The 27,086-nt window shown below is 35.3% G+C and overlaps 1 protein-coding gene across 1 annotated transcript in view; it reads left to right on the top strand.

The window, feature by feature from the left end:
• The first annotated feature begins 492 nt into the window (after positions 1 to 492).
• The window catches only part of RYR2 (ryanodine receptor 2), a 231,018-nt gene continuing 204,424 nt past the window's right edge, over positions 493 to 27,086 (top strand). The window contains exons 1-7 of the mRNA XM_058171339.1: positions 493 to 501; positions 627 to 746; positions 11,871 to 11,975; positions 16,656 to 16,676; positions 22,677 to 22,691; positions 24,888 to 24,962; positions 25,580 to 25,658. Of these exons, the coding sequence (XP_058027322.1) occupies positions 493 to 501; positions 627 to 746; positions 11,871 to 11,975; positions 16,656 to 16,676; positions 22,677 to 22,691; positions 24,888 to 24,962; positions 25,580 to 25,658 (424 nt within the window). The remainder of the gene's footprint in view (positions 502 to 626; positions 747 to 11,870; positions 11,976 to 16,655; positions 16,677 to 22,676; positions 22,692 to 24,887; positions 24,963 to 25,579; positions 25,659 to 27,086) is intronic.

Genomic DNA, 27,086 nt, shown 5'->3' with positions numbered 1-27,086 from the left:
CAACCCCCATGATCATGTGATCACATTTCAGGTGCTTGACAATCCTTTAGTGCTAGGCACTCTTGGTGCTAAAAAGTGAGATGGGCAGTATATAAATTAATTAAATAAATAAATAAATAAATAAATCAGAATGTGTTTGTGATTTTGGTGTCTTTGAGTCATTGTTGACTAATAAAAATCATGGGTCATCTTTGGACAACCCTATTTAGCTTAGCAATCACCTTAATTGCTGCATCTAATATCATTATATTTGAGATTAAAATGTTATCTTAAGTTCTTGAAATGCGGTTGCCATACAAATATAACAAAAACATGAATGCAAAGTGGCAAACCTTTCATTACACGTTATCTTGAAATCATTTAGAAAGGTAAGTTTTTAAAATGACATACTGTATATTAAATAAGTAAATCAGCTGGAAAAGTATTTTTTGGTTTAATTGTGGACATGGTATGTGATTGTCCCGCTGTGCTTATATTTCTTCTCATTCAGCGATGGCTTATGTCAGTGAAATAGTGTCCTAGAATTAATTTTGACTTCAGCTATATTTGGAAATACATCCCAAAGATCTGCAATCTAAAATACTTAATCTTGTTGTCATTCTTTCTCTCTTCTTTGTTTTTAATAGGATGATGAAGTGGTTCTGCAGTGCACTGCTACAGTTCACAAGGAACAACAGAAATTGTGTCTTGCTGCAGAAGGATTTGGCAACAGGCTCTGCTTCTTGGAATCAACTTCTAATTCCAAGGTACATCAAGCTGTCTTGTTCTAATGCTGTTTTAGATATTACCGATTCTGCGTCACAAACCATATCAGATGCCGAGAGAATAGTGGGCTGCAAGGGAGAGCGAGTTTTAACATTGCATACAAACAGCAACAACATGAGGTTTTACTGACAAGAAGCCTGCTCTTTCAGCAGTTTCGGTAGCCTTACATAACTTTGTACATATGCATTCATACATAGATGTATATTTAGGATTCTTGTGAGACAACTGTGTTTATCTGTGATATAAAACAGTTTCTGCAATTTTAAAATAGTAAGAAGTACTCTGAGACTACATTCTTTTTTTATTATTTTTATTGCAACTTTTAAAAAATAAGATTAAAAAGTAATACAAACTAAATATAGAGTAAAGAAGAAAAGTAATGAAACAAAGTCAAGAGAAAGCAAAAAGGGCATCGAGAAAAAAAAGATAGAAAAGAAAGAAAAAAGATACAAATAAATGGCTTCTGATATTCTTCACAGCAGCTATGAGTACAATTATATTTTAACGTCTCTCTCTTAAATTTATATCTCGGAGTACATTCTTAAATGCATCCGAAAAGGCACCTCAGATTTTACTAAAAAGAAAAAGAAAAAAAAGCAGCAATTGAAATTAATGAAAGATTGAATTTACTAGAAATTTGTACAGAGCTTTTGTGGGAAGAATGGGAGTTATAAAACATTAGAGTCATGAGTGACAAAGTGGCTGCAGTACTAAGAATGTCATCATGGACAGAAATAGCTGTAACAAATAAGTAGATAACCCGGTATCTTGATGGATTCATTGTGTTCTCTTTGGGATTGATATTATTGTGGTCTGGAAGCTACAGCTAAAGCAAAATGCAGGAGCAAAGTTAAGTTTTTAAATGTGATATATAAATATAAAGTTGTAAGCACTGATCATAATTACTTTTTCAGTGCTGTTGTACCTTCAGAAAGTCACTAAACAGGGCTGTCATTAAGCATAATCTTTTTGTATCAGTATTGTACATAGTTAGATTCTAGTGTATTTTTAATTCTCTATAATATTTGAAGACATATTTGCATGGCAGGGGATATATGACTATTTTGATTTCTTAAAAAAAACTTAGAGTTTTTTTTCTAGGTATGTTTTTGAAATAGTTTTAGCTACAAATGTTTTCTTTTGGTGAAGTTAGATACGTTGATGAGAGTTGAATATATTTTTAAAATTCTGAATATACGATCTCCAAAAAAGATGGTGAGTTCAGGCAATTTTTTCTCCAATGTTTTCCTTAATATAATTTTAATTAAACATATTACTTCCCATATGGCACAGACTAAATGTTTTATTTTCAGGAGCTCATCATTTTCAAAGTATTATTCATCATCATAAAAATTAATTGGGATGTTAAATATTCATTACAATAGCACTGATCTTGATGGATTCATCTATCCTGTTCCCTTGTAACTGAACAATCCTAAAAAAATGTAACAGAATTGAAGTACAGTTTTATAATAAAAGGTATTAAACAAATAAATATCATTTATGAAAAAGGTATTGTTACCAAGTTTTTGTCCTGGGTTTTAAAGACTTCATGCAAGTATTTGTAATATCATTTATTTTGTTGATTCTTTAAGATCTTATGGAAACAATTTTTAATAGTCTTCATATGCATGTGCATGAGCCTTCCTGTTTTGTCATGTTCTTTCTGTCAGTACTGTGGCTTCCTGACCTGTATATAAATTTCTTATTAGGCCATCAAATTGTTCTGGGATTCCCATTTTTCTGAGCATTTTCCACAGGTCGATGTGATCGACATAATCAGTAAAGCACATATTGACTTCTTTTGGGTATTATTCAGCTTTTTCAATTATCTAGCATGTTCAGGAATAATGTTTTGTGTTCTTTAGCCTTTCTGAACCAGTTTGAACAGCTGGGCATCTCTTTTTCCATGTAGGGTGCTAATACTGCTCCTTGTCACTTTTAACAGCTCTCTGAAGGTTATTGTTAAGTTCCCTTCTGAGATTTTTGTCTTTCATGGCTTTGGCTTGTCTTCTCTTGTTGTGAATTTCATGGTTTGTTCTGACATCCAATTTTCTTTCTTCTGTTTCTTCCTTTTTGGCAGTTTCTATTCATCCTTAATAACCTCTTTAAGTTTGTTCCATAATTCTTTGGTTCTCTTATCAGTGAGTTTCAGGACCTCAAAGAGGTTCCCGATGTTTTCTTTGAAAATGGTAGGGGTTTAAGATTGTATCATGGAAACTGGCTTTCTTCTTCTTTAGTTTAACTTGGAACTTGTACATAAGCAGTTTATGATTGGTTCCATAATCACCATTTGACTATGTTTTTGGCCTGGAAGAAATTTTATTTATTAATATATACTGCAGCTTGTTTATTGCTATAGCAAAATTACAATATGTTACAGTATAAATGACATTGGATCAAATTGATCTGGCAAGTTTAGCCACTAAGATTATTCTGTCAGAAGAAATTTTACTCCTCCATGATAGAATCAAAGATAATAGCAGAGAACAAAGTATCAACTGCCACATGAAATTTATAACTTGGATAATAGTCTGAAAAGGAAAAAGTGACAGAACTGATCTAAATATATTTTTACCTAAATGGATCTTGTACCACCTTTTAAATTACTCTATGGAATAGAATCAGTCTAAATAGAGATTTGTAAGCCAATATATATATATACATTTTAAATAGCACAAGGTTTCTCCTAGCTAAGTCCCCATCCCTCTTGAATTCCTCCATGTAGAAAAAAAAAATTCAGCAGTTCAGACTTTCTTGTCAGTAGGAAAGTGCCAGGGAATGTTTTTTCTTGTAATACCCATAGTTATGCTCTTTGGTTATATTGTTTGAATATGCCCTCAAGTGGTGAGAAATGGTATCTACCATATCTGAGGAAACAAATGCCTCATGATAAAGTTATATTTGGATATTGATTATATCTTTGCTACTTTATTTATTAAATTTATTTGCTGTGAGGTGACTCTGGGTGGCTTTCAATGTTAAAAGTAGTAAACCATTCAAAAATATATATCTAGTAACAATAAAAATACAACATTTGATTATAATATGGGAGGGGAGGGAGAGGATGGGAGGTGAGATCTACTATTGGCCCATAAATCATCTCCAGTGTGATACATCCCCGTTGGGACCCAGGCCAATGGGCACAGTCAGGTTTTCAGGCCCTTACGAAAAGTCAGGAGGGTAGGGGCAGATCTCATCCCGGGGACAAGATGTGCTAAGGGCTGGAGCCACAGCAGAGGTCTGAATCCTGCCAGCCAGAATTTCTTGACCAATAGGATCCGGAGCATGCCTGTTGTCATGGGAGAGGCAGGCCTGTCTCATTGGGATGAGATAGTTCCTCAACTCATGCTATGCAAGGCTTTATATCTTTTCTTTTATGTACACTGAGAGCATATGCACCAAGACAAATTCCTTGTGTGTCCAATCATACTTGGCCAATAAAAAATTCTATTCTATTCTATTCTTTATAGGTAATAATACCTTGAATTACACCTGGAAACAAACCAGTAATCAGTGCAACTTGCGGAATAGCTGTGTGACATGGGCCACTCTAGGGCCCCCAAAGACTGCCAGCATTGTCTGTGGAAACATTCATGTAATTCTGGCCTTTAACTTATGTTGAGTAGTGTTCTTTCTCTTATTAATAAAAGCCAGAATAATAAGATTGCATAAATGAACTATTAATAAATGAACCTTCTGTGTCCAATCACACTTGGCCAATAAAAAAAAATCTATTCTATTCTATTCTATTCTATTCTATTCTATTCTATTCTATTCTATTCTATTCTATTCTATTCTATTCTATTCTATTCTATTCAAGGTATTTTTTATGAACAGTCATGTTTACACCCAAAATACAATGTGCGAATGAAGCCTATTTTTGATGGTTTGAATCAGCTTTTCCCATGTTTTCCGTTTGCAAGTACCCTTGTGTTGTGTGTATGTTATATAAGCAGATGCATAACATAAGCTGTTTTTAGAATACCATTCATTCAGAATATTTTATTGTACCCTTCAGCTGAGAAGACTCACAAATAGACTTACATAAAAGCAAACTCAGTCAGCAGTAAAGCACATACAGTGAAAGCATCATTACCATTGGTACATAACTCTTTTTAGAAATCCTGCATAAAGCATATAAAAGAATACCTTAATATATTAAAAAGAAATGTGTACTAACAAATAAAATAATTCTGTGTGAAAAATGAAACTATATAATTTTAGACTTGTCCTTTCTTTGCATTAGGTCATAAATAAAACTTATAGTCTGCATTCTGCATATGTAATTACAACATCAGTAAAGTACTTCAGTTTACTCATTTGATTTTAATTGTTCCCTTGGATTTTTTTATCGTCTGGCTGATTGAGGCTTCTTCTGTAGTTAGCACAATGATCTTTTACAAGTTTTAAGTGTTTGGCATCACAAACAAAATCACACCAGCTTTTAAAACCAATGTGCATGTAGTTAAACCATTAAACCATTTAAAGCTCCTAGAAGCTTTAACTCCATAGAAGAAAGAACTTAATTAAATTTGCTAAAAGAGCGAGGATTAGACTGAATATATATCTCACTTTAAAACAGTCCTGGCATTGAAATTAAACATAGGGCAATATCCTATTGGGCTCATATTATTTCATTAATTTTATCTTCCATTTCTAGATTCCCTGTTTTCTTATTTCCATTGCTCAAGGTGTACATATAACTGTTCAAATTGGACATGTATGTTAGGAGAAGTCCAAGTGTGAAACCCGCCAGATTGCAGTGGTCTCAAGCATAGGAAGGACAAAAAGAAGGGGGAATGAGCATTGGACATTGACCTCTAAGTTTCCTTTCGGGATGAGTTTAAGTGACTTGAAAATTGTGGTGGCAGTTGCACTGGCACTGGGTTTGAGAGAATATAAAGCTAAGTGTCAGAGATGGACAAAATTCATCCTTTGTAATTATATAACCCCTCCTAAAACTAAAATCCTATGGCATTTCAGGACCCCTTCACAAATGGATATCTGCTTTTCTGTCTAACAGACAACAAGTGGTCAAAATTGGTAATGTTCTATCAAATCCTGTTCCTGTCAAGAGTGGCGTTCCTCAAGGCAGCATTCTTGGACCAACACTCTTCATACTATACATTAATGATCTTTGTGACCATATCTCAAGTAATTGTGTTCTCTTTGCTGACGATGTCAAACTATTCAACACCACAGACAATACATCTACCATTCAAAAAGACCTTGATCATCTAACCACTTGGTCTAAAACTTGGCAACTCCAAATCTCAACCAGCAAATGCTCAGTCTTACATATTGGAAAAAAGAACCCAAACACTAAGTACATACTTGATGGACATTACCTTACAGATGATCCCCACCCTGTTAAAGACCTTGGAGTTTTCATATCAAATGATCTAAGTGCCAAAGCCCACTGCAACTACATAGCAAAAAAGGCTCTAAGAGTTGTAAACCTAATCCTGCGTAGCTTCTTTTCCAAAAACACTACACTACTAACCAGAGCATATAAAACATTTGCTAGACCAATTCTAGAATACAGCTCGCCTGTCTGGAACCCTCAAGACATTTCTGACATCAATACAATTGAACGTGTCCAGAAATATTTTACAAGAAGAGTTCTCCACTCCTCTGAATACAACAAAATACCTTATCCCACCAGACTTGAAATCCTAGGCTTAGAAAACTTGGAACTCCGTCGCCTTCGACAAGACCTAAGTTTAACTCATAGAATCATCTATTGTAATGTCCTTCCTGTTAAAGACTACTTCAGCTTTAATTGCAATAATACAAGAACAACCAATAGATTTAAACTTAATGTTAACCGCTCTAATCTAGATTGCAGAAAATATGACTTCTGTAACAGAATCATCAGTGCTTGTAACACTTTACCTGACTCTGTGGTCTCTTCCCATAATCCCAAAAGCTTTAACCAAAAACTTTCTAATATTGACCTCACCCCATTCCTAAGAGGACCATAAGAGGCGTGCATAAGAGCACAAACGTGCCTACCGTTCCTGTCCTATTGTTTTTTCTTTTTCTTCTTCATCTATCTATCTATCTATCTATCTATCTATCTATCTATCTATCTATCTATCTATCTATCTATCTATCTATCTATCTATCTTTGGTTATTCGGGTTTTCTCCCGCGTAAAATTGGAAATGTCTTGGCGATGTTTCGACGAAGTCCTTTGTTCTTCCTTTTAAAAAGGAAGAAACAGCTGCAATCACACATTGCTCCCAGAAGCACGAAGCTGAAGCCTGAAGATGACGAATGAGACTTCGTCGAAACGTCGCCAAGACACTTCCAACTTTACGCGGGAGAAAACCCGAATAACCAAAGACCTACATACAAACACCCGCGAAAACCTCAGAAAACAAATATATATATGTATGTATGTATGTATGATGTATGCTTAAAACTCCTAATATTTACTCATATATGTTTATATACTATATAATCTTTTGTATGATACTCATATATATTGTTGTGACAAAATAAATAAATAAATAAATAAATAAGATCCCATCTGCTTTTTCACAAAATTGTTTTTATAGTTCTTATAGTGTATATGATTGGATGGAGAGCCTTGGTCTTCCCTCCGGAATATTTATTTATTTATTTATTTTGTATATATAAGCATAAGCATGAAATAACTATACAATATATAAGCATATATATAAGCATAAGTATGTAATAACTATATTAATTGGATATAATGAAAGGAAACAATAGGACAGGAACGGTAGGCATGCTTATGCTCTTATGCACGCCCCTTTCAGACCTCTTAGGAATGGGGTGACATCAATAGTAGACAGTTTTTGGTTAAAGCTTTGGGGATTTTGGGAAGAGACCACAGAGTCAGGTAGTGTGTTCCAAGTATTAACAACTCTGTTATTGAAGTCATATTTTCTGCAATCAAGATTGGAGCAGTTAAAAGTTTAAATCTATTGTGTGCTATTTATTTATTTATTTATTTATTTATTTATTTATTTATTTATTTATTTATTTTGTCACAACAGTATATATAAGCATATATATAAGCATAAACATGAAATAACTATACAATATATAAGCATATATATAAGCATAAGTATGTAATAACTATATTAATTGGATATAATGAAAGGAAACAATAGGACAGGAACGGTAGGCATGCTTATGCTCTTATGCACGCCCCTTTCAGACCTCTTAGGAATGGGGTGACGTCAATAGTAGACAGTTTTTGGTTAAAGCTTTGGGGATTTTGGGAAGAGACCACAGAGTCAGGTAGTGTGTTCCAAGTATTAACAACTCTGTTATTGAAGTCATATTTTCTGCAATCAAGATTGGAGCAGTTAAAAGTTTAAATCTATTGTGTGTTATTTATTTATTTATTTATTTATTTATTTATTTATTTATTTATTTATTTATTTTGTCACAACAGTATATATAAGCATAAGCATGAAAGTAACTATATAATATATAAGCATATATATATAAGCATAAGCATGCAATAACTATATTAATTGGATATAATGAAAGAAAACAATAGGACAGGAAAGGTAGGCACGTTTGTGCTCTTATGCACGCCCCTTACGGACCTCTTAGGAATGGGGTGAGGTCAATAGTAGACAGTTTTTGGTTAAAGCTTTGGGGATTTTGAGAAGAGACCACAGAGTCAGGTAGTGTGTTCCAAGCATTAACAACAATGGATGATTCTGTGAGTTAAACTCAGGTCATGTCGAAGGCGGCGGAATTCTAAGTTTTCTAAACCCAGGATTTCAAGTCTGGTGGCATAAGTTATTTTGAGGAGTGGAGAACTCTTCTTGTAAAATACTTCTGGACATGTTCAATTGTATTGATGTCTGAAATGTGGTGAGGGTTCCAGACAGTCAAGCTGTATTCAAGAATTGGTCTAGCAAATGTTTTATATGCTCTGGTTAGTAGTATTGTGTTTCTGGATAAGAAGCTATGCAAGATTAGGTTTACAACTCTTAAAGCCTTTTTAGCGATGTAGTTGCAATGCCCCCCACCCAACTAGGGATCTCACCTACATCAAATGAACAAAAAAATGTAGGATGGACAAGTGATACTAAGGTTTAAAGCATGGGTCTTTCATCAGGCAATCATCAGGCAATCATGACCGGAAGCAGACGGTGTTGACAGGGGGGCAGAGATCGACTCCAAGGTGCCTCATGTGTGGGGTGCCGCAGGGGTCGATTCTCTCACCCCTCCTGTTCAACATCTATATGAAGCCGCTGGGTGAGATCATCAGTGGCTTTGGGGTGAGATACCAACTGTACGCTGATGATACTCAGCTGTACTTTTCCACCCCGGGCCACCCCAGTGAAGCTGTCGAAGTGCTGTCCCGGTGTCTGGAAGCCGTACGGGTCTGGATGGGGAGGAACAGGCTCAAACTTAATCCCTCCATGACGGAGTGGCTGTGGATGCCGGCACCTCGGTACAGTCAGCTGCAGATGCGGCTGTCTGTCGGGGGTGAATCATTGGCCCCGATGGAGAAGGTACGCAACTTGGGCGTGCTCCTGGATGGTCGGTTGTCCTTTGAAGACCATTTGACGACCGTCTCCAGGAGAGCTTTTTATCAGGTTCGCCTGATCCGCCAGTTCGTCCTTCCTGGACGGGATGCCTTATGCACAGTCACTCATGCTCGTTACCTCTCGCCTGGACTACTGCAATGCTCTCTACATGGGGCTCCCTTGAAGAGCACCGGAGACTTCAGCTAGTTCAGAACGCGGCTGCGCTGGTTATTGAGGAGCGGTTCGAGCTCCCACATAACACCTATCCTCGCAGACTGCACTGGCTACCTGTTGTTTTCGGGTGCGCTTCAAGGTATTGGTTACCACCTTTAAAGCGCTCCATGGCTTAGGACCTGGCTATCTACGGGACCGTCTACTGCCGGCCTCTATCTCCCATCGTCCGATGCGTTCCCACAGAGAGGACTCCTCAGGGTGCCGTCAGCCAAACAGTGTCGACTGGCGGCCCCAGGGGAGGGCCTTCTCTGTGGGGCTCCGACCCTGTGGAATGAACTTCCCTCGGACTTGACAATTACCTGACCTTAGGACCTTTCGCATGAACTTAAAACTTATTTATTTCGTATGGCTGGACTAGCCTGATTTTTATCTTTATTTGATGGGTTTTTAAAGTTTTGTGATTTTATGGGGGAGTATGTTATTTTAACATTTGGGCATTTAAATTAGTTTTTTAAGGGATGTTTTTAATTATTGTGTGTATTTGTATTTTATCTGCCTGTTCACCGCCCTGAGTCCTTGGAGAAGAGCGGTATAAATAAAATATTATTATTAATAATAATAATAATAATTATTATTATTATTATTATTATTATTATTATTATTATTATTATCAAACATGGAACTTTAAAGACAATGCTGATGGAAATGGGGCTGCAACAGAAACCATACTAGGTTGCTGTCATTTCTGTGTAAAATGAATTGTAGATTCTAATTATGATTTGAAGGTAATAGCTACGTGACTTATTCTCCCCCTTCTATACACTACAGCAGAGGTGGGGAATGGTGGCCCCTGTATGACTTGTGGTCTTCATGAGCCAGTCATGCTGACTGATTTCATGAGCCGTCATGCTGACTGAATTGAAGTCTGTTTTAGCAGTCATGAACAAGAGAAGTCCACATGTCATAAAAGAGCCAGCGTTTCCCACCCCTACAGTACAGCAATAGGCAAATTGCCATAGCTTGTTTTGAAGCTGACATTAACAAGGAAGTAAAGGATCCTATCACTAAAATTTTGAAGTCGGTCTCTTTAGGAAAAGATTTCAAAAGCAAAAGATTTTTATTTTATTTTATTGGCAACTTGGGGTAGGTATGGGATTGCTTATTCAACTGGTTTTGTCATTTTGATGAAAAGCGATCATTGAATTTTGATTAGGGTTTTTTTAGACATTTTGTACTTTTGTTATTTAAAGATTTGTTTTTACTTCAAAATCCTATTTCTTTGATATTCTGAAAAGTTTTTATTGTTTAGTATTTGTTGTTTGTTACATATCTTATTAAAAACTACTTTTTCCCCTGTTATGATGAAAAAGGTCTATAAAAATGATTGTACTGTATATAATTCTGAATATCTGTTTTATATTTAAAGTAAAATAAAGTGGGGCAAAATTAATAAAGATTTATTGGATATGAGATGGGCAGCAAATACATTTCAGAAATGTCAGGCTATTCCCAGTGAAACGTACATATTAGGATGCTGGATAGGGGAATTGCTTGGTAAATTGTGCATATTTAAAGCCTTGTATATCTATAGTGCATACCCTTCTGAAGATTTTAATGTAAGGAATTGATTTATGGAGCACAGATTGTATATAAAATAATGAAATAGTTGAAGTTTGCATTTCATCATTTTTCTCCAGCAGGATAAGAGTTTTTCTATGTTTATTAATGTGAATTTTCCACTTTAAGTTGATTAGAAAGGTTGACATGTTTTCTTGTCTCCCTTTATATTTCTAACTGAGGTTTTGAATTTGATCAGTGATAATAGTCAGCCTGAACACATAAACCATGGAGCAATGTCTGTTTGAATGTAGAGAATATTTCAAATAATGTCTGTAGCTGAAATCTTATGCGCATCTAGGAATAAGCCCCATTAATATCAAAAGATCTTCAGATTTTGGGGGTTTAGTGTTATTCTAAGGAGATATTGTAATCTCTTTTACTTAGCAGTCATTGATGATTTAAGAAGTCATAAAGCATCAGTTTATCAAAATGAAATCCTATTAGCCATTCCTTGCTAGGACACACTGTACTTACACATTAGTCTTTTTCCTGGGATGGTGGGTATATTTCTGTTTTTTGAAGGAAGCTTATGAGGCTGATCTGGAGCCCAGAGGCATTCTTAGATTATTCTGAACATTGGTGCTCTGCAGTTTATTAGTTTCATATATTTTATACATGGATTTAGTTAATATATACGTACATGCACATGCACACAGAGTAGAAGAGCAGGGGGACTGCAAAGTAGTTATATTTCCATGTATACTTCAGATACAGATGATTGTGATAAAGTATCATGGAAATGCCTTGCTCAATGCTCTTTTCATAATTTCTTTTTTTCAATTAGAATGTTCCTCCGGATCTCTCCATCTGTACTTTTGTTCTGGAGCAGTCATTGTCAGTCAGAGCTCTCCAAGAAATGCTGGCTAACACAGAGGAGAAAGCAGAAGGGGTAAGTTGTGATATGTTACAAGTGGAATGGCATTTGGAATTAAGGATAAATAATACTCTTTTGTAACATTCAGATTTTGTCCAAGAGGATCCAGATCAATTCTATAGGTCAGGTTTTGCAATATTATATTTTTATTAATTATTGATAATAATAATTCCGTATATACTGTACTAAGATGCTCTTAATAATTCTTAGGATCTTGGTTAAGACTTAAATTAATAAATTTCTACCAAAGCTGTATTGAAATAAAGAGATTGCAAAATTCCACTAAAGCTTTTGTGGTCAAATCAATTCAGAAAGGAAAGAAAAAAAAAGATACTGGTGATTGGAAAAAAAAAGAACAGAATAAAAATTAAATTTTTTATAAGGTAATAAAATAATGGGATTTTGGAAATTAACTTCTGGTTACTCCTTAGTTTTGCTTTTTGGTATCATTATTTGTTTAGATTGCAAGTTGTGGCACACAGCTTTTTAAACCATTTGTAATTTTACCACCAAAAGAATATCGACCTAAGACACAATAATATCTTGGGCCAATTCTGTTCACATAATTTGTATCTCCTTTCTCCTGTGCACTGCAATTTTACCAAAGGCGGATTGCTCCAGCTGCTTGAATAGCATGTAGTCCTTAAAGCCTTATACTCTTCTATTTCCCAGCATTTTGCAAGAACAGCTGCATGATGGCAACCAACCGTCTCTCATCTCTCCCTGCCCCCCCCTTTAAACTAAATCATTTTTGTTTAATGTGTTTTGGTGAGACTATAATTGGAAACGATTGTGTGATAGGCTTGTGTAAACTTGTCTGATATAATTATAGAAATGCATTTTGGTATCATCCACAGTTTGCTTTGAAGTATTTGTTCCTCTGTGATTGGATCCAGAGTTAGGCACATAACTTACCTTTTATTCAAAAGGCTTCACTTTTGAATTATCCCTTTTATAATACTGTTTCTAACTTTGTTGTGAAACCTAGCTGAAAGCTACATTAAGAAAGTTAAATAATTAAAGGGAGATCACAATAAATTAGACTCTTGTGGGGAAGAAGACACTTCTCAACATTATTGACTTGGATACAGTTCCTGTATTCACAGACATAGTGCTAGGGAATTCTTTTTTGTTTTTTTTAAAGAGCAGGAATAATGACATCATCTGCATTTTGCTGCAATCTTCCCTTTAGCTAGGGCAGAGCACATGGATTTTTCTAACAGCAGTATTTTTCTGGGAGCTATCTATTGTAATGCAAAACATTTTTAGGTGGCTTGGTTTTGAATGAGCCCAAGGTGATTAAAAAACTGTTCTGGGTAAAAAGAACTGAATGCAGTTTTCCTTAATATTGGTGCATATATAACCTTTTGCAAGCTAGTCTTCCTGCTTTTCTCATCTCTTTTTGTTCATTGTCTGTATTGTCTTTTCTGCCTTATGTGACTATGAAGGAGTTCTGAATGGGTTTTTTGGCCATGTGCTGTCAGCTAATAGAGGGGAAGGGGTAAAAAGTGTTGAAAAATTACTATGTGTAATTTCTATTTTAGTTTGTATCCTAGTCAATCCCATTCCTCTTTTTTTACTAGTTAATTGTCAAAAACAAAACAAAAGACAGGCAAAAGCAGGGAGTAAGAAAGATAGGTACAACAGGTAAAATTTTATATTATGTATGTGTGTGTACGTGTGCGCATGTATCTCTGTCTGTCTATTACCATGAAGTTTCCAGAGCCTCTGGAAGCAATCTTGTGGATAATTAGCAATCCCAAAAGAATTGAGACCTTTGAATTATGGTGCTGGAGAAGACTCTTGCAAGTCCCTTAGTCTGCAAGGCGAACAAACAAGTCAGTCCTAGAGGAGATCAACCCTGACTGCTCTTTAGAAGGCCAGGTCGTGAAGATGAAACCCAAGTACTTTGGCCACCTAACGAGAAGGAAGGACTCACTGGAGAAGAGCCTAATGCTGGGCAAGATTGAGGGCAAAAGAAGAACGGGACGGCAGAAAATGAGGTGGCTGGATGGAGTCACTGAAGCAGTTGGCGTGAGCTCTGGGGGATGGTAGAGGACAGAAAGGCCTGGAGGAACGTTGTCCATGGGGTCGCAATGGGTTGGACATGACTTCGCAACAGACAACTTTTTATCTTTTATGTACAAAACAACAGAATTGAGATGGAATCCTCATTCTAAACCATTGAGAAACAGTGGATGGGGATGATATATCTAAGGAGACTTGTTTCTATTTAATTCTTTATCAAGGATTTTGCTGCATGTTGTGGGAGGAAATTTCTATGTTTTCTGTATCTTGAAAGATAATGATCTCTGTGTTTGTTCTGTCTATCAGAATTAAATAGGCTAAAAGTAATGTAACTTAACTGCTCTATAATCTGCTTTAAACAGTAGAAAAGCCTTTTCCTCATACATCTTATACTTCCTATTATCTTTGCATAATTATCTTGTTCAAGATAATTTGTGAGGGGTATTTCTTATTAACAACCCTTATGCTTGTAACAATCCTGTGAGGTTGTGAGGTTGACTATACTTAGATGTTTGTTTAGGGATCCTAATGTGAGTAGAAATGAGTAGAAATTCAGTTGATCATAATACATTCTACATTTGCCAGTACATTATTATATGACTATAATCTTCCCTAAATACATTGGAGTGTGAAATGTACTGCTATTCATAATTGTGGCTATTTGCTGTTTTTTATATGCTCTCCCTTGCTGTGCCATCATGAGTGCCTGTACTTCAAAATTTACTAATGCAGTACTGCTTTCATTAGTGAGAGACACTCATTTTTCTTTTTCGTTCCCTGCCTGAATCTCATATGGATTGTGAATTTGTGCAGATTCTTCCTGGAAGCCTTCTAAATCAGTGTTTCTCAACCTTGGCAACTTTTAAGATGTATGGACTTGAGCTTTCAGGATTCCCAGCCACTTTGCTGGGTGGGGGATTCTGGGAGATGAAATCCATACATTTGAAAGTTGCCAATGTTGAGAAAAACATTAGTCTAAACCATGGAAGACCAATCTGGCATGTTTTGCTTGTTTTAGCGACTGACTAGGTGACTCAGTGGTTAAGACACTGAGCTTGTCAATTAGAAAGGTCGGCAGTTTGGTGATTCGAATCCCTAGTATAGGTCTCCTGTGTGAGCAGGGGGTTGGACTAGATGACCTCCAAGGTCCCTTCCAACTCTGTTACTGTTACTGCTTGCTCTCATCTAGAATCATGAAATGGAAACAGTGCAGTTCCATTAATGCTCTAGGAATAAGGCATAAGAACAACCTTATCTAGTTAGATTAATTGTGTAGTTATTTTAATGTTATCAGTATCCTATTGGGTACATGTCCTCCACTATTTAATGCAGGGGTGTCAGACTCAATTTCATTGAGGGCCACATCAGGGTTGTGTTTGACCTTGGGAGGCTGGAGTGGGCGTGGGCATGGCTAGCTCAACATCACTCATGTTGAGGACACCTGTGGTGGCCCAAGTGCTCTGCCAGAGAAAACGGGCTCCTGTTTTTGGGTGCGATGGCCTCCTGCAACCATCTGCCAGTGAAAACTGAGCTCAGGAGGGCTACACATGGCCCTCCTGAGCTCGGTTTTCACTGGCAGAGGCACCGTGGACAAGTCCTTTGCTGTTTCCAGGGTGGCCCCACAGGCCAGATCTAAGCACTCCACAGGCTGGATCCGCCCCCCGGGCCTTGAGTTTGACACTCCTGATTTAATGCCTACTTCTTTAATTGAAGTTGCTAGGTACCATCTATATACAGTATGCTCAGTCACAGAGTCATGATTCCTTCCTGTTGTTCTAAAAACTACTTCCAATTGTGATTCTGGACAAATGCAGCTTTTTTTTCTAGACTATATCTCTGAAATTTTTACAGCTAGGGAATTTGACTTGAGGATTTTATTGCCACATGGAAGCTCCCGATTTTCCATGCAATCAATTTCAGTTTGTGAAACTCACAGTAACATCTAAATTATGTTGTGAAAGGAGATCTCAGTGTGGGATCTGAAGTGGTAACAGTGGGAAAAAGGAACAGCAGCACCTTGAATGCTCTGTTTTAAGTATGTCTGTGTGTGCTTTCTCATGTAAAGTAAGGATGTATTATTATAGCTTCAAGAAATTTCAGTACTCATTCTTTTTGAATGCACATATTCTTAACTACTTGAAAAACAGCAAGGAGTGAGAATTGTTAAAATACCATGGCATTTTTTATGACAGCCAGGAGAGTTTAACATTTTACATAAAACATGCAGCATTCAAAGTGCTCCATTCTATTATGTTACAGTATCCACCTACAAGTGGTAAAATGTTAAGCCGTGAAGTTATTGGACATTGCATGTACATATTGCATGAAATGTAATTTTTCCTGAGGAATTAAATAATAAATACATCATAATACCCATTTCATTTTAAATATGTTAAAACTTAAATTTATATTTGCTTCTCTTTCATTTTACTTCCCCCCCTTCGTATTATGCCCATATGACTGAAATTGAAGGTAGGATCAGTTTTATCTTTCAGTATAATCTTTCTTAAAGTTGTCTTTAGATAGAATATATCTATATCAGTACAATAGTCTGAAAATTGTAGGTTTTTAAGAAAGTGTTAAAATAATTATGTTAACAAAGATCTTGTGAGAACTATATTACAAAATATAATTGTAGTAACAATATTCATTTTTTTCTTTTTACAGCTAGTTGATGTGGAAAAATGGGTACGTTTGACTCTCTTGATGCAATATAATCCTGGTTTATTAGTACCACAAGATTGCTTTGCTAAGCTCAAAACAGACTTTTTTTTGGGAAAAGACTTTTACAATGCTAACTAGTACTGGTGCATCCATAAGTGTTTCTTATCCTATTAAATAATACAGAATATTATTCCTGCAAAAAAGGAATTATACTTACAATTTTGAGCTTGGTTAAGTGCATCTTCTAAATGTAGTGTGTATAATATCTCTTATTAAATGTACGTTATAATGAAATAATGTATGTGATATCATAACTTTTATATATGATATTGAAGATTTGTTTTATTCACCAAATTCATTTATTCAAGTGTTGGCATTTTTAAAAACTACCAGGTAAATATGCTTGAAATCTCCAAGTCTGCATGTCTACATAGTTTTAATTTTTATTACTAACTGTATGGATTAAACATCCTGCCTGGGATGTCTATATTACAATGGTTTACAGTTGTATGTTTATTTATGATTGCATCCCTCTATTATCTTTTTATTGGAATTTATGAAAGAGCTATATTCTAATCTTTATTAGACATGTCACCAAAATTATTGATAAAATATTATTCAGATACTTACAATGGGTCTGCTTACTTAACAATTTGTTCTGAAGTAAGAATTCTAGTAGCATAATAAAATTAAAGTGTTGAAAGGGCCAACTCACTGCTCAATGTAGGAATCAAAATTAAAGCATCCAGACAAATAACTATCCCGCTTTTGGTTTAGCACTCTGGAACTATTTTGATCTAAAGCCAGTTGGTGTTTCAGACTCAAAATGTAAGGGTATATGTGACAGCAACTCTTTAAAAAGTTATATTTTCACTTAAGCTCATGTGTTAGTTGCACATGGAGGTGTAGGTCTCCTTAACTGAAATATATTTTCCTTAAGTCATAGATCTACCTTGTAAAAGGTTTGCAACCCGAATTTGAAGCACCTTTTCTGCTTTGGATCACAGTTGTATCATCCCCTTGCTACTCGAAAACACATCCAATGAAAGGGAGCACATCACCTCTCTAGCTAACTGACTCCATTGTTGAATTGTTCTGATTGTTAGAACATGAGGTTTTTGTTTGGAATCTGTGTTCCTGTAACTTACATCCATTATTATTTAGCCTGTACTTTGGAATAAGAGAGAATGTCTCAATTTTTCTGAGAAATTCAGTTTCTCTCTCACAAATTTTTCTTGAGGTTAAGCATGCTCAATGAAGGCTGCCAGATGTCCAGCAAAAGAAGTACATGTCCACCCTTTTGTCCTTATGTCCTTTGTCCAAAAGGCTTAGCCTTAAAACCAAATATCTGGCTTTTTGTTTATCTAACTCTGTAGCTTTTCTCAGCGGCCCAGCCCTTCCTTAATAAGCTCAATTAAAGGCAATGGCAAACCACTTCTAAAAAAATTTGCCAAGAAAGCTGCAGGGAGTTGTCCAAGCTGTTGCCAGGTGTCAACACTGACACGAAGGCAGAATATCACATAGTTCTTTCTGGACTCTAGGATGTAGTTCATCTGGTCCTGAAATCTGAAATCCTTCCCAAGTGTTTTTATATCATGTTTCTATACTATTCTATTCAAACTTCAGTCCTGTCATTCACAATTCTGGTAGAACATGTAGCCTTTTGTTTCAGGAGGTTGAATAAAATAAGCACTGATAGATTTACGGTTTTTTAATTTACTTTTCTTGAACCAGTCAATCAATCAATATAACATAATACAGGTAGTCCTCGACTTATAACAGTTCATTTAGTGACTGTTCAATGTTACAATGGCACTGAGAAAAGTGTCTTATGACCGTTTTTCACACTTAACGACTGTTATAGCATCCCCATGGTCATATGATCAAATTCCAGATGCTTGGCAACTGGTTCATATTTATGCAGCTGCAGTGTCATGTGATCAGCTTTTGTGACCTTCTGACAAGCAAAATCAATGGGAAATTCAGATTCACGTAACAACCACGTTGCTAACTTAACAAATGCAATGATTCACTTACTAAGTGCAGCAAGAAAAGTCATAAAATGGGCAAACTCACTTAATAAATGTTTCACTTACCAATATAAATTTTGGCCTCAATTGTGATTGTAACTTGAGGACTATCTATACCATATCCAGTAGGTGTTTAAATAGATAATAAGAGTATAAATTTCGGACAGGATATGAGCCAGAGTGATTAGTTGTTTTTATTGACATTGACTCTGAACGTGTCATGCAGTAAATTCAATGTATACTTTTATAATATACAAAACAAATGGAATAGTTAATTCATCTGATGGTAATGATACCAAATACATTAAGGAAATGCTTTACCACAAATTTAAAGGGGATTTGAAACATATTTATTTCTAAGTTCCACTAATTGCAGGAAATGAGACTGCAGTGTGGCATTGTAATCCTATGTGTATTATAATAAGTGCTGTTGGATTAAATAGAATTTAACTCCCGCTAGGTTTCTCTATTTCTTGTCTGAGGAAGTCTCACTTATACTTAAGCAGAGACATATATTATTATTCTACTTTTGTGCTGAATCTGTATTTGCCAGCTTTTGTGCAAATTTTGCATGCTTCGTTTTTAACACCAATTTGGTCTATTGGAAATAACAATCTTTAATTTTTGCTTTGAAAAAACTGCAGATCAAGCTGTCTTGAACCCCATCTTTCTATTGGTTTTCTTTTTCTGATCGGTTAATAACCTTAACATGATCTAATTTATTTATTTATTTTTATTTATTTTATTTTGTCACAACATCATACAAAAAGATTATATAGTATATAAACATATAAACATATATAGGAAGAAGAAAAGAAAAACAATAGGACAGGAACGGTAGGCATGTTTGTGCGCTTATGCATGCCCCTTAGTTCTTCACTTGGTTTACCTAACCTGTTAAAATGTTGTGTGATTTATAAACAAATCTAATAAAGAAACAAAAATAAATAAGTAAATAAAGAAGACATGATTTAAGAATAATAATAATGCTAAAAAAACCAAACAAACCATGGTCTACCTTGACATGTAAAATCAGTCAGCATGGCGTAGTATAAGCAGGATGCTTTTAATAGTATATTGCTACAAGTATTAATATATTATTATAAGTCGAAGAAGAAGCATACAATTATACTTAACTTTGTCCATATATTTTAACCAATGTATCTCCTATTAAATATTTCCATAGCTTTTAAACATAAGACAGACAAATACTTTTTTTTTTGTGTGCAAAATTCACTCAAATCCTAAGGAAATTACTTCTCTCAAGACTGTACATGTTGGTCTGGGGAGTAAAAATCCTTTAAAAATCATTAAAATTTGTTTACTTCAGGGTCCGATTCTGCAGTTGTTGAGCTCAGTAAATATGTATTTGTGTTATGCAGAGAAAGATGTATTAAAGAAACCCTCAGACATAGCTCAGCTATTATATCTTTCTGTACACAAAGCTCCAAGGAATCCCTGTGGCTAGTAAACAGACAGTCTGTTGGTTCTGCATTAGATGAGATTGATTTCTCCTTCTCCAAACCCACCTATTCCCCCCGCCCCCGTATCGCAGGACATTGAAGCAGTGTTAGATTGATTGCGTCATATAATCCATCCCCTCTGGCCACCACTCATTTTTTCTTGATAAAATATAAAACTATGAGCAACAACAGCACATCTATCATAGAGAGAAGGTGAATAACACAATTTCCATCAATACCTGTAGTTCTTACAGAAGCAGCTGATGAAATGGAAGGGGGGGCAGATATGGTTCTACTGTGAAAGCACTTTGGAAAAATGGGGAAAGTGCAGCAGAACCATGGCAATTACCAGAATTAACTGTGTTAATGCAATTGGGTGATTGCCTGTGCTAAATGGGAAATACAGTGAAACTGTGTCAGACTTGTTGGGAGTTATCTATGAACTGTATGGGGCCTGATGGGGCTATAATTGCAGATAAATGCCACTTACCTCTGAATGAAGTATGTCCATCATTAATTATTGGAGCTGCGCAATACTTCAGTCTCTCTCTCTCTCTCCCTCCCTCCCTCCCTCCCTCCCTCCCCACCTCCTTAAAGCAGCTGCATTTTTCCTGGGCAACTTGGGAAAAGATGCATTTGGTTACAAGTATTTGCACCAGTACTATGTGTGCACTCTCACACATTTGAAACGGGTGAAATGCTCCCGGTTTGGACCCGATCGCGCGATCCGGTTGCGATGGGGGTAGGTAGTTCGGAGAACCCGTAGCAAAAATCCCTCCCCCCCACTGCCCAGGCCTCGCTGTTCCTCTTCTCTGTCCCTGAAGCACTCGGTGGTGATATAGCTGCAAACGGCCTTAAATGACTGCCACGGCACTTCAAAGGGCCGCACTACAGCTGATCAGTGCTGTAGGCAGCTAGTAGACCGGTGTCTCTATTTTTAAAGAAGGTAGACTGGTGCCTGCCAAAAAAAGGCACTTGATAGACCAGTGCCTCTCAGTAAAAGGCAATTGCTAGACCGGGGCCTCTCAGTAAAAGGCAATTGCTAGACTGGGGCCTCTATTTTTAAAGAAGGTACCTCTCAAGTTTTGTATACTTTATTATTTTTATTATTTATTATTATTGACCATGCCCATTCAGTCACCTGACAACCAAATCACACCCACCAAGTAAGCTATACCCACAGAACCGGTAGGGAAAATTTTTAGATTTCACCCCTGATTTGAAATAACATTTTGCCTTTCAAATTCAAAGAGCTGCCCAGCTTTATTAGTTGCTTTTGTTTGTCAGTACATAATTGAAAATCCTTTCCTTTGAGAAATAGATTTATCAAAGTTCAAGCATTTCCTCTTTTTCTTTTAACTATCTTAGTTAACACTAAAATTAAAATTAAAAATTTAGTCAACTTTTAACTATCTTTACTTAATTATGTAAAGTAGAAAAATAGTTGCCAATTTTTTCTTAGATTTTTAATAGAAAAATATGTACTCAATTGAATACAGAAGATGGGGTCACAAAATTGTTTGGCAAGCATTTCACCCAGAGAGCGCCTCAGCATTTGAATTTCACTTGACTTTTTAAATCTAAGGACACAATATATTTCTTGACTTTTCATAAGTGGATAGATATGAATGTCAGATTGGATCCAACAAGAAAACCCCCATCTGTTCAATTATACGCTAGCTTTTAGATGTGGAAAAGTCAATGATGACAGCATAAAAAAAGCTCTACTGGACCCATTTTAAAAATGACATATAGTCCAGCTTTTTGTTGCAACTGCCCCATTTTAAAACATGAATGTAATGGCAAATGTAATTGTTCATGTTCTTTAGCACATCCAAATATATCTGTGTCATAAGACATATTAGATAATCAAAATACTACAGTAATACTACTAATAATACAATATCCTACTTTTCTGCCAGTAGAATCTATGATTATTATATAAGCATCACATATCAATTTATCACTTCCAATTAACAGGGTATTGAATACCAGTCTTATAATGGTGATGGGAAGCATTTTAGTAGATCACATGTTGTTACAGGCACTTACAGGGCATGCTTCTTAGTGTGGCAATTGTAAACATTGTGGTACAATAATGTATTTTGAAGTAAGCTAATTTATAAGATTGGTATCCTGTTTTGTTATGCCATTTTAACCCTGTTGTGATTTAGAACCTCCAAAGCATTGAAATCAATACTACACAGTAGAGAATTAAAAATATTCTATTTTTATAAACTGTTTAGAAAAGATTAATGCAGTTCCACTGCAAAGCTGCATAAATAAGTGCATGCATTATTTCAGAATTGTTTTCTCATAAAATTATTTTTTCAGTATCACACCTATTAATTTTTTACATAATTGTTATATATGCATATAATTTATTTATTTCATTTCCTACATAATGCTTCTGCTGTAAATGTAATAATTTTCTCAACTTTTGGTATAAGGAAAAACCAATATTATATAAAAATGCAGACTGACTGTAATGTGTAACTATTTTTTTCTTTCTCTTTTTAATGGTGCTTCAGAAATTTATGATGAAGGTAAGCTTGAAAACAATTATTTCAGTTCATTCCAATAAGCTTCTGTATACATACTGTGTTATAATAACGTTATACATACACATCCCTAATAGAAAAGGAGAGATATTTTATTCTATGATGTAGAGACACTTTACAAGATTTACAAGATAATTTACACTTAAGATTTACAAAATCATTTGCACTTAAGAGAAGTTCTGAACAATATGTTTATATAGCAACAAGAACAAAAAAGATTATGTTTAACAACAGTGTAGCAATTTATTCTAGACTAACTATGCCTTAAAGGTATGCATTTTAAACTCATCAAAGTCAACAAAACATATATTTAACTCAGATGTGATGTCAGCCCCATAAGATAGACCACACTAAGAAACAGACACCCTGTAGATCTAAAGCTATACTTATTGGAACAGCTATAATAACAGAATCCTGCATAACTTAATGTATTTCTCTTCTTCTCTCTTTTATTTTAATGTGAATTAGCTGAGGGTCTGTCTGAGGCATTTTTGTAAACTCTTGTCTTGGACTGGGCTCAGGCCTCATTTAGCTGATTGTTGCCTTGGTAACAGTTCTTCCTTCTGACCTTCAAGGCTGTTCTCTACACTCACTACCTGTGATTATAACTGATATAAGTGTTTATATCAACAGTGAAGACATGAAATATTTCACAAATATGCATCATGTACCAAAATTTTAGGGAATATGACAAACTGCACATGAATGCAAATTTGTTGAACAAGAAATCTTATATCAATTAGGAGTTAGAGCGTGCTGCATATTCCCACCTAAGGAAGATTAATCTAGATATGAGTTATTTTGTCCCATATTACTCTGATTCTGGATGAACTTTGGTTGAAGCATGTTTCCCTTACCAATGTTATAACTTAGTGTTGCCAAAATCTCTAAAAAAAAACTTTAAAACTGAGCTTTTTCAAAGAGCATTTAGATAAGATATGCCACTGATATGCCTATTAGTATTGCTTTTGATCATAGGGTTTGAGATTTTAAGATATTGGTATGATTATTCTGTTTCTATATTGCATATTACCAAGAGACTATGTTTATAAAGACAGCAAATAAATACATAGTAGGTGGCATTTAGTTTCTTGCTTTTCTATTTGGTCAGGCATCCTATGTAACTAATAATAGTTAAAATGCAGACTATGAAATAGAAGTTAAAAAACAAATTATGCAGAAAATAGTTATAAATTTAAAAAGTCAAGAAGAGTGGGATCTAGATGTAATTCTGATGAAACATTCTGACCACTTAATGGACACTACAAAAAAACCACTTTCATTTACGTTGGCTCAGTAAACTAATACAGAAAGATTTCATATATAGGTTTATAGTTTAGATAGTTTGAAGTTGTTCAAATAGTCGTCCTAATTTGTTGAAGACTTTAAGATGAATAGCTAACACTTTAAATTATCCCCACTAAGCAACTAGTAATCAGCACAGATTTAAAAATATATTCATCTTATGATTTTAGGAGTGAGAATTACTTGTAGTATGTTTAAAACATGTTAAGGCTGCATATATAAATGGTATAACTGCATGTGGCGGTTTTTGGTTTAACGTGTTCATGAAAACTGCGTCTCGGTCTGAAGATTAGAAGAATGCTGTTATAATTCCCCTGAAAGCAGGGGAAATAAAAAATATATAGGAGGATTCCTGTTTACTCTATATAGGGAGTTTGGTAGACTTCTGATTGAAAGAAAATGAGGAGCACCAGTAAGCTAAATTGGGGCAGAGTAGGGCAAATTTTTGCTATTCAGTACATCTGAGAAATCCACGAACCATGAGAAGAAACAGGTTTGCTTTTTGCTCAGCAGACAACCTCTTTAGATATTCTGCAACAGGCTATTCTGTTTTTAGAGAATATTGCTTTTATTGGTTATTAAGTCCTGTCAGTCAGGATTAAATACCCATTTGCCGTAATATTTCCAAAAAGGTCTGGATTTCTGCCTCTACCTACCCTAGACTATTCTGGGGACTGCTGATGACCATATTTGGAGCTCTGGTTGCCATTCCAATGTATAATTTAATGGGATAATTGTTTACAAAGACAGCTCTATGGTTTGGTCACTGATATTGTCGATGAGAATGTAAACATTGGACAAATCTTTTTTTTCCTCTAAACTGAAAGAAACAACTTTATGCCAACATGTTACTAATTGTTCTTTTAATTCACATAGACTGCGCAAGGTGGTGGTCATAGAACGCTCCTCTATGGACATGCAATATTACTGCGCCATTCTTACAGTGGCATGGTATGTATAACCTTATCCACAGTATATATAGTGTTGGTATGTTTCTCTTTTATATATTAGGATCAGTACAGTTCAACACTAGGCTTAGATTATGGCTGCATTTCAACTTTATACACTTTTTGGATACTTTATTTGTTTAATATTTATTCAATATGACATTCAATAGATTGCCTCCAAAATGCATGTTTATTTTGCTTGAATGCTGTATTTTCACTGTCTGTGTACCCCATCTAAAACATAGAGTTTTGGTAGCTAGTTTGGAAAATCTATTTTTCATCCTTCAATATTTTCCAAGCTCCAAATATCTTATTTATTTATAATATTTCATTTTTGGAATGTTGACGTGTGATGATAAGAAATACAGACATTTTATGGAAGAGTATTTGCCTTACAGCTATTTATGTTTAATTTTAGTTAATGCTTATGCTGTAAAAATGCATACATAGAGAGGGATAGAGAGTGTCTATGTGTCTCTCTGTGTATTTGTGTTTGTGTGTGTATTTAAAATTTTGCAGCTGATTATATGTGATTGTATGTGAGTTCCCTACATAGAATAGTAGAATATAAATAAAAATAATATTATTTAAAACACTCACTTCTTTCTTTCTTTTTCTTAGTATCTGTGTTGTCTTTCCACATCACGAACATCAATGGATAAATTGGCTTTTGATGTAGGTTTGCAAGAAGATACCACAGGTGACTACTTTGTGAAAAAAAAAGCCTGCATTTTTATTTTTATGGCACTTTTGAGATTTACTAGCTTATATTTCTGACAGAAGTCCAGCTTTTTGTTTACTGTTGGTAGGGTTGGAATTCTAATGGGTTGCTTGATTGTATACATCCTGGGGCAGTGCTGGTTGACTCTCAAAGAAAGATGTAGGTTACAGAATGGCCATTTTCTATTCCACTCTTGAAGAGAGCTCCGTATTATATTCATCCATGGTAGTGATATCATTGGATTGTACTGTACACTGTATATTTAGAATAGAATAGAATAGAATAGAATAGAATAATAGAGTTGGAAGGGACCTTGGAGATCTTCTAGTTCTTCTTAAAAGCTTCCAGTGTTGGAGCATTCACAACTTCTGGAGGCAAGTTGTTCCACTGATTAATTGTTCTAAATGTCAGGAAATTTCTCCTTAGTTCTAGGTTGCTTCTCTCCTTGATTAGTTTCCACCCATTGCTTCTTGTCCTGCCCTCAGGTGTTTTGGAGAATAGCTTGACTCCCTCTTCTTCTTCTTCTTTTTTTTTTGTCACAACAGTATATACAATCATCAACATAAACAATAATTCATCATGAGACAAAAAGTATATATAAGTAAAAGTATAAGTAAAAGTATGCATATAATACTATAATGAAGAGAACAATAGGACAGGAACGGTAGGCACTTTTGTGCTCTTATGCACGCCCCTTATAGTCCTCTTAGGAATGGGGTGAGGTCAATAGTAGACAGTTTTTGGTTGAAGATTTTGGGGTTTTGAATAGAGACTATAGAGTCAGTTCCAAGCGTTAACAACTCTGTTACAAAAGTCATATTTTCTGTAATCAAGTTTGAAGCGGTTGACATTAAGTTTAAATCTATTGTTTGCTCTTGTATTGTTGCGATTGAAGCTGAAGTAGTCTTTTACAGGAAGGATATTGCAATAGATGATTCTGTGTGTTAAACACAGGTCATGTCGAAATCGACAGAGTTCTAAGTTTTCTAAACCCAGGATTTCAAGTCTGGTGGTATAAGGTATTTTGTTGTTTTCAGAAGAGTGAAGAATTCTTCTAGTAAAATATTTCTGGACATGTTCGATAGTATTAATGTCAGAGATGTGGTATGGGTTCCAGACGGATGAGCTGTATTCAAGAATAGGTCTGGCAAATGTTTTGTATGCTCTGGTTAGTAGTGTAGAGTTTTTGGAAAAGAAGCTATGTAAAATTAAGTTTACAACTCTTAGAGCTTTTTTTGCTATGTAGTTGCAGTGGGCTTTGGCATTTAGGTCATTTGATATGAAAACTCCAAGGTCTTTGACAGGTAGGGGGTCGTCAGTAAGGTAATGTCCATCAAGCTTGTACTTGATATTAGGGTTCTTTTTACCAATATGTAAGACTGAGCATTTGCTGGTTGATATTTGAAG

Source organism: Ahaetulla prasina, chromosome 1 (genome assembly GCF_028640845.1).
Source record: "Ahaetulla prasina isolate Xishuangbanna chromosome 1, ASM2864084v1, whole genome shotgun sequence".
NCBI classification, from domain to species: Eukaryota; Metazoa; Chordata; class Lepidosauria; order Squamata; family Colubridae; genus Ahaetulla; species Ahaetulla prasina.
This window is presented reverse-complemented; position numbering and strand designations above follow the sequence as displayed.